The following is a 9,472-nucleotide window of genomic DNA, read 5'->3' on the forward strand; positions in this document are numbered from 1 at the left end:
GATATCTAGAAACCTAGAAAAGCATTATGTTGAGCATGTCTGTCAGGGTGTTCCAGTAGGTGGTTAGCATGAGACTCTGAATGGATTAGGTGGGAAAAAGCAGGCTTCGGTGTTGGTAGTCTCCATCCAATAAGCTGGGAGCTTAAAAGGAATAATTACAGATGACGAGTTGGTGTCGCCCCTCTCCCCTTAGAGCTGTGACATACGCATCTCTGTCCTTGGACGTCAAAAACATGGACTTTCAGACTGAAGGACATCCTCAACAAGGGGACAACAATGATACCAGAGCCACGTTCACCCTGGACAAAGAACTTTAGACTGCCTTGCACAGTTAGTTTTATCTGTTTCCCCACAGAAATTTTAAAAGCTGTTATTCAATAAGTAGAATAATTAGTGTCTTAATATGATCATTTCCTGATGAAAGATTCTTGATTTCTTTTTTGTGCTCTCTCACTGGTCTTTAAAAACATTTTCATTTGGGTGAAAAGAAGCTTGCAAAGAAAACACTATTCTGATTACAAAAGTAATGCACACATATTTTCAAACACAAAATAAGCAATATACACTAGTAATATGAAACTAATCAATTCCCAATTAAGCTCAGGGGTTGAAAGGAAGTTAAGAAATTATACAGTCAATTAACCTGTAATCAGATATCTCTCTACACATACTCTGATCCTTCTGCCTACCCGACACATTGAGCAAGAAAATTATCATATATTTGTAACTTTTTACCGTATTCTCTGTACTTTCAAATCTCCATCCCCTTCCAATTTACATACCACACAGCACAGGAAAACTTTCTGGAATTAAGAACCATTTGCAATCTTATTTTCATACAGTTCTCAACAGCCAATTCTGCTCTTCCTCTACAGCCAAACGAGTTGCTGTTTATGTTTTCAACTTGCCCTATGGTCCACCATTGCCTCTTGTAGACTGTTTCTCCAAAGTTATTTTAAATATTAGAAACTGAAGGTGTTATTATGATCCTTACCCTTATAAATTTCATCCCACATATTCAGGGTTGGGAAGCAACCTAAAGGGAGAGATGGGTGTTAGTAACCATACGAAGCTGTTTGAACATGGACACGCTCTTCTTTTTTAAAAAAATATTTTACTTTATTTGTTCCAATTAGTTGTACATGACAATAGAATGCATTTATACATTTTGATAGCTCATAAATAGAGTGTAATCTCTCATTTTTCTGATTATAAGTTCTTCTGAACAGCACTGTGGACCCCAGTGAGTTCCAGCCACAGGAAGACTTGGAAATTCTCAGAGAAATCACTTCGAAGCCCAGTGACTCTCAAAGACCCATATCAAGGAATCCTTTTAACAATGCATGTATAAAGCTCATTTGCAAATTCTTACTTTCTTCTTTTCAATGTATCAATCTTTAACTTGCCCTGCCATGTAATCCCCAATTCAGTTAAAGCTATTTCCCTTTTTCTTATCACACACAAATGAGTGATTTTTTTAATGTTATAATTCTGTTTTTCAAGGTTCTATTCATACCTCTATTCTCATTTTCCTACACTGTACAGAATAATTCAGGACACTATTTTTCCTTAAGCACAAATCTATTCACTATAAGAGACTGAAAATATCTGGTGATTTCACTAAATATTCTATTGTAGATGTATAAAATATATTTAATTTATTTATGAACTGCTTTCATTTTCTTTCTCCATTGTATTATGTTAGGCCATTATTAAAATCAATTTTCTAAAAAAAATGTGTTTAGAATTCTCCACAGAGTATTCAATCACGGTAGCTGCCCTGGTAACTGGGAGGCAGAGGACTCTTATTCTTTGGAGTAACTTCCTTAAATGTGTCCCTTCTGATAGGCTGGGGTCAGTGGTGCTGTCCCAGAAATGTGCTCTAACATGAGTCCAGGACTCCATGAGCCTACTCACTGCTTTTCCTCACTCACATGCCTAATCCTCACACAGGGTGTAAATATCCCTCAAAGCATCATCATTGAAACTATCAGGTGCCTCAGGTCTGTACTGGCACCTCAGTTCTATGTGGGCTGCCTGGTGAATGATTAATTCAGTGTGGTATTTTTTCTAAAGATTAAATTATATTGAGCCACCGAAAGGTACTTCCCTGCTGGTTTTAGGTAAATTAAACAGACTTAACTAGAAAGGGAGTCTGCGAAAAGCAGTTTTTAAAGGTCTGCAATCTCTAAGGAAAGTCAAGGATATATTATTCCTAAAATTATTTTCTGAATTAAAAAAAGGGGGATTTTGGAAGAAGGAAGCACTAAGTCAGGGAGGGTCAAGAACAACTATATCAGACTAAGAGTAAGGAGATATTACTTCTAATTTTGACAATCTTACTGAAGATTTCAGGAGAAATCAGAGAGTGGGGAAGAAAATTCTGATTTTGATGCCTTTAAGGCAAATGTAATCATAACTCTTGACTTCATATCAGGAGTGCCATCGATTCCTTTGTAAATGGATTCAGGTCTTGGAAATTGACCAAGCACTCTCTACTAGGTACAACATTGACATCTACATAGTACATTTATTAGACTCTAATCTCCTGTTTGGGGATCCCTATATTCAACATATAATTTGCATATATGACAAATCAGTGAGTGAAATCTGTGGAACAATAGAGAAAGAAAAGCAAAGAAATTCCCACAAAAGCAAATTTTGAAGAGTTTAAAACAATGTATAGTATCAAATAATGCAAGAAATTTCTAGTCTCCACAATTAATACAAGAGTATATAAAGGATTTTATGTTTATTCTTATTAAAGAGTTGGATTAGAAATCAGATGATATTTAATGCTTATTTAATCATTGAAATGTCATGCATCTACTTAAGTTCCAATGCATTTACTGCACAGTAAACGTTCTTCTTTTGTAACTTATGGTTGTGGATTAAATTCATATTCAAATCATGATATGTTCATTCTAAAAATTCCTGTTTAAGCCTAGCTGGGACCTCAGAAGAAAATTGTTAAGGCTGAAGTCAACTTTAACCAAGTTGTAATAAAGGAGGAACACACCTTCCAGCAACTTATTATGAAAGATCTCCCAAAATTAATTATAGATAAAAATTCATGTATTTTATATTTTTAGTGTTCTATTGAGAGGAGAGAATGTCTTTAGTAATCATGTTAAATACTACTTACAACAATGATAATAATTATAATAGAAGTTTTCATATTCCAAGCAATACTTTGTGATGGACAATGTTTTATATATATATAAATATACATATTTATATTTTATATATATATAAATATACATATTTTATATATATATATATATACACACACACACATATAAATTTAATTCTTATAACCACTCTATGAAATATGTACCGTAGTTATCCCAGAAGAGAAATCTAAAGTAGAGAACTGGCAATCACTGTGCAAGTAAGTGGTTTTTGTTTCCTGTAGCAGAAAATTTGAATATCCATCAAAGCATTCAACTTGTGATACTTATCACAATTATAATATTGCTGGCATTTTGTGTAGAAAATGTATTAGTACCAATTTCAAATTTAAGCCGGGGGACTTCAACATATCATAGAGCATATGGTAGAGGAAAAAACATCAAATTTGGATATTATATTTCAAATTTCTCCTATTTATTGATTCTATGATCTTGAGGTATTGATCTTTCTAACCCTGCAGAATAGATATAGTAACAATTTTATATAACAAAGATAAAATTTTTGCCATATAAGATATGTGAAATTACTTTTTAAACTGCAAAGTGCTAAGCAAACATTAGTGATACCTATTTCTGACCTTCTGATCTTATCTATACATATATTTCCAGTAATTTCAATATTTTTGCATTTCCTCAAATTTGGCATATTTAATGTCAGACTCTTCTAGTCATTTATTCAACAAACAAGTGTGAAGAAACTTTATGTGTAATACAATCTTGGGGAGCCAGGAAAGGTCTCTTTTTAAAACTGTAATAATTGAGCTACAACCTGAAAGAATTTAAAGGATGCTAAATAGATATGAGGAAGCTAACCATGAAGCTATGGAGTCAGGGACAGAAAAATTCAGGCAGAGTCCAGAGCATATGAAGTTCCTGGAGGGGGAATGAACTTTGACCTAGAAATGTTAGGAAGCAGTGTGTTTGGAACATTGTCATCAGGAAGGAGAGTTATCATTTACTTGAGTAATACAAGGTGCTATGGGTAGAAAAGAACGTTCTGGAGAGTGAAGTTGATAGGAGGAAAGTCTACAAAACAGATGAGGCTATCAATGATGAGACACCATGGGTGAGTTGGAGGTTGACTCTTAACAAATCTTGATAACCATCCATGTAGAAGTAAAATTGTCTTTTCAAGACTTTCCCTGAGCTCACAGACCCCTTCAAGAAGTAGCAGCATGTGAATAAATAACCAAGAAATCTGAAACCAACCCAAGACAAGACAATTTTGAATCTTGGAGGAAAGCATATGGTCATTATATCTTAAACAGCTCTCCACCAGGCAGAAGAGAAGATTCTTTACCTCATAAATAGTAGCAATTTTCAAAGAACAATATAACTTCAGTAAATAACATGATCTAACATCTCACAATGTGATCAATGTGTATAAATCTATAATTATATTTATAAAATTTGTGAACTCAGGCATGTCAAAATTTTGCTCTTGGTTTAAAATTACAATGAAATGAAATTGTTACATTTATTTTTTTGTACCTTGAAATCAATATTAAAATTCCAAACAGGAATTTAATACTCTGATGAAGACTAGATTTTTCTTACTCTGGGTCATAGATAATGATTAACTTTAAAATGATAGACATATAAGCTACATATTAAAGGCAAATGAGACATAGCCTTGATTGGGGGTGAAGAATTATTGTCAAAGCCGAAAGGATTGGCTTATATTGTGTCCTTATATTGTGACCTTTGTACACCAGTAAATTATTAAGCAAACATAAAAAGGTCACTTATCAAAAAGCACATAAAAAAAGCTGTAGCAACATCCAGATAAATCACTAAATGGATTTCTTTATTTTTTGGACCTTTACTTAAAGGGAGTTAATATTTGGCAAAGAGCTACCTGCTTAAGGGACAATGAATCTGGAGGCCAAAGCAGTCATCAGTTGACCTTTGAGAGAACAAGAAGAGCTGAGAGAAGGTGCATTCACAGAAGGATTAATGAGTCTTCAGTGTGAATTTGCATCTTTCTGAGGTACAGATGGTGATATTGTGTGGACTTGGAACCCAGCCCAGCAAAGAACAAGAAGTCAATTGTTAAATACACAGGGTTATTTTGAGTAAGTAAAATCTGGGATTTAGTTGTTTCAATAATGAAGCTGCAAATTCTTAAACTAAAATAGAAAAATAAAAGTTATAGGAATAATTCTCTTCCTTATATCTCCTTCCCCTTACTAAATCAATATTGTCATTCTCCAACCACCAATATCCTCATTTTTCTTCCTGTGTTTTCTTTTATTATTGCCTTCAGTGGGAATATGAATCAACCTCATCCCCATTCTACCTTGTCCATTATTTCCTTCAAAGTCAGTTCAAAGTGTATCACATTCATGAACTACATCTTTTTAATCGTATCCAACTTTTTTTCCTTCATGATTTTTCAAATAATTTTTCTTTACCTATATACTAAATATGCATTCAAGATAAGTTCTAAGGTCCAGAAATACATGTAAAAGCAAATACATGTGTCTGACGGTCAAATATATTGCTGACTAGAAGGGAGATGAATACGTTTAAAAAGTCACATTTAAAAATATGGATTTGCACATGTATTCAAAATGGACATGAGCATAGGAAAAGACCTCAAATCTTCCTAAAAGGAGCTGTGGAAGGCCATTGTAAATGGTATTAATTAAACTGAGTTATAAGCTAAAATTAGGAGTTTAGGAGAAAGAGAATTAAGGACAGAGTTGTCCAGGAACCAAAAAACAAAAGCAAGGAGGCACAGGAGAAGGAATTGGGAGGGACTGGACCATAAAATAGATGAGATCAGAAATACCTAAAGTGTAATGTATTTGCTTTCTCCACAAAGATTTTTTTTCTCAGGATAAATATTCAAAAACTATCATAAACAATACAATAGAAACTTCCATGATTAGAACATTTCTTTCTTTCTCTGGTACTGGGGTTTGAACCCAGGAGCATTTACCCACTGAGCCATATCCCACCCTTTTATATATATATATATATATATACATATATATTTACTTATTTAAAGAGAGATTCTCACTAAGTTGCTTAAGACCTTACTCACCATGTTGCAGAGACTGGTTTTGAACTTGCAATCCTCCTGCCTTAGCCTCCCCAGGCATTGGGGATTACAGGCATGTGCCACTGCACCAGGTTTGATTAGAACATTTCTAAAGCATAGCACTGTAGCTGTGTTCAGGAGGGCACTGCTGTGCAAAACTCAGATTTATCTGTTGCTTATTGAGGAAAAGTCAATGTGGACCCTGAAAGCAAGGGGCCAAAATGATTTTGAGGTAGAACAAGGGGAACTTGAAGGGTAGAGCAGTGGCAACCAGCCAACTGTCATGTTTAATAACTGGTGGATAATATTAATGTGAATAATAAAAATATATAATGATATAAAAAGGTACACATATTAAAAGGTCCAGATAGAGGAAAGGAGAAACATAGAATGTCCCTGGTTGAAACAATGGAGGAGGCTCTAGAGTTCTTAAGATATTTCAGACTTTTAAATAACATAGGGATTCCTTGGAAAGCCTATTTGTTGCAGTCTAACACTCTCTACCTTACCCTTAGATTCCAGTTGGAATGACTAGTAGTTAACAAATCAAAGAGAGATAACGTTGAGATAAATAATGGAGCTTCTCAGGCAGATGTGACAAAAAAAAAAGTGGACTGTATTATTTTTATGTCAACAAAGAGAATCACCCCTTGATAAAATATTACTCCAGAAAATTGACCTTTCCTGATCTATTTTTTTAAGGAAAAAAAGTCAATTGTCTGCAACTTTTACACTGAATAGAAAAGTTTCTTGTTTTGTAACATTTTCCACATTATCTGATTTGAATTTTATTTTTATGAAACACCTGCTTTCAAACACTCTGACAACAACCAGTTCAATGGTGACTTAACTAGCTATAATCAAAGGACAAGCATGAATTTAAAAAGCAATTATTTGGTCTATTGCCCAGTCAAGGCATACTACACTAGTTTACTGCCAATGAGCTTTTGAACAATTTTGTGGTCTTGTAGGAAAACTTGCAGCACCAATAAGTTAATGGGTGAACTACTCTACAGGCCCACTTAGATTTTCTGAGTTCCTCTGAAATTCATCATAGATGTCATAGTAAAATCCCAATGATGTACCTTACAGAAATAGAGCAAGCAATTATGAAATTCATCTGGAAGAATAAAAAACCCAGAATAGCTAAAGCAATCCTCAGTAGAAAGAGCGAAGCAGGGGGTATTGCAATACCAGATCTTCAACACTATTACAAAGCAATAGTAACAAAAATGGCATGGTACTGGTACCAAAATAGACAGGTAGATCAATGGTACAGAATAGAGGACATGGACACAAACCCAAATAAACACAATTTTCTCATACTAGACAAAGGGGCCAAAAATATGCAATGGAGAAAAGATAGCCTCTTCAACAAATGCTGCTGGGAAAACTGGAAAACCATATGCAACAGAATGAAATTAAACCCCTATCTCTCACCCTGCATAAAACTCAACTCAAAATGAATCAAGGACCTCAGAATCAGACCAGAGACCCTGCATCTCATAGAAGAAAAAGTAGGTCCAAATCTTCAACTTGTTGGCTTAGGATCAGACTTCCTTAACAGGACTCCCATAGCACAAGAAATAAAAGCAAGAATCAACAACTGGGATAGATACAAACTAAAAAGCTTTCTCTCAGCAAAGGAAACTATCAGTAATGTGAAGAGAGAGCCTACAGAGTGGGAGAATATCTTTGCCACTCATACTTCAGATAGAGCGCTAATTTCCAGAATCTATAAAAAACTCTACACCAAGAATACAAATAATTCAATCAACAAATGGACTAAGGAAATGAATAGACACTTCACAGAAGAAGATGTACAAGTAATCAACAGATATATGAAAAACTGTTCAACATCTCTAGTAATAAGAGAAATGCAAATCAAAACTACCCTAAGATTCCATCTCACCCCAATTAGAATGGCGATTATCAAGAACACAAGCAACAATAGGTGTTGGCGAGGATGTGGGGAAAAAGGTACACTCATACATTGCTGGTGGGGTTGCAAATTAGTGCAGCCACTCTGGAAAGCAGTATGGAGATTCCTCAGAAAGCTTGGAATGGAACCACCATTTGACCCAGCTATCCCACTCCTTGGCCTATACCCAAAGGACTTAAAATCAGCATACTACAGAGATACAGCCACATCAATGTTCATTGCTGCTCAATTCACCATAGCCAGATTGTGGAACCAACCTAGATGTCCTTTAATTGATGAATTGATAAAGAAACTGTGGCATATATGTACAATGCAATGTTACTCAGCCATAAAGAATGATAAAATTATGGCATTTGCAGGCAAATGGATGAAACTGGAGAATATCATGCTAAGTGAGATAAGCCAATCTCAAAAAACCAAAGGATGAATGATCTTGCTGATAAGCGGATAAGGACATATAATGGGGGGTGGGAGGGGTTAGCGTTAGGGTTAGGGTTAGGTTTAGGATTAGGGTTAAGGGGGGTGGTAAGAATGGAGGAAGGAAGGACTGTATAGAGGGAAAAGAGGGGTGGGAGGGTTGGGGGGGAAGGGAAAAAAATAACAGAATGAATCAAACAACATTACCCTATGTAAATTTATGATTACACAAATGGTATGCCTTGACTCCATGTACAAATAGAGAAACAGCATGTATCCCATTTGTTTACAATAAAAAAGAATTCTCAAACATCAGAATTGACTGAAAATCTTTACATCAATAACTGAAAAAATAATTGAAAACATTTTTTACAATTATTCAAAAATTAAAATGATAAAATTATTAAAAAGAAAAGAGTACATAATTGTGGAAGTCTTTATGAAATATTTGATTGTTATGACCTATGAATTTCTTTAGAGGAGACCGTACTGAGTAACAGGGCACCTACATACACTAATGAACAGGAGAGAAGATGACCAAGCTATTCCCTGTCTCCCAGCTTGCTACTCCGCTTGAGTATTTGCCTTCCTCAGTATCTTCAAGGATAAAGAGTTACTTGTTAGAAATAAATAATTATCTGATTTTATATCTTCGTTTGTGAGATATTGAGCTCTATTTCCTAGATAAAGCTAGAAACCAGCATATTAATAGCTATAATGATCCCCATATTTCCACTGTCTATCTTGATAAGATTTTTATTCACAGCTATGAATAGAACAAAGTTATGTTACTGTAAAAACAAAATGATTTGCTAACATACGTGTGTATTTTTTTTGCACAAATAACCCAAAACTTGTAAACATCAAACATCTTCA

At 34.6% G+C, this 9,472-nt stretch overlaps 1 protein-coding gene across 5 annotated transcripts in view; it reads left to right on the top strand.

The window, feature by feature from the left end:
• Nucleotides 1-1,669, top strand: part of Crisp1 (cysteine rich secretory protein 1) — a 76,939-nt gene extending 75,270 nt beyond the window's left edge. Inside the window, exon 7 of one of the 5 annotated variants that reach the window (XM_047559390.1) lies at nt 1,217-1,669. In XM_047559390.1, the coding sequence (XP_047415346.1) occupies nt 1,217-1,401 (185 nt within the window). In that variant the 3' untranslated portion in view covers nt 1,402-1,669. Of the gene's footprint in view, nt 1-193; nt 1,196-1,216 lie in introns of those variants that run through there. The other 4 variants (XM_047559388.1, XM_047559387.1, XM_047559393.1 and 1 more) reach the window with 4 other exon arrangements.
• Nucleotides 1,670-9,472: the final 7,803 nt, after the last annotated feature.

The sequence above is a fragment of the Sciurus carolinensis genome, chromosome 7 (assembly GCF_902686445.1).
Source record: "Sciurus carolinensis chromosome 7, mSciCar1.2, whole genome shotgun sequence".
In the NCBI taxonomy this organism is placed as follows: Eukaryota; Metazoa; Chordata; class Mammalia; order Rodentia; family Sciuridae; genus Sciurus; species Sciurus carolinensis.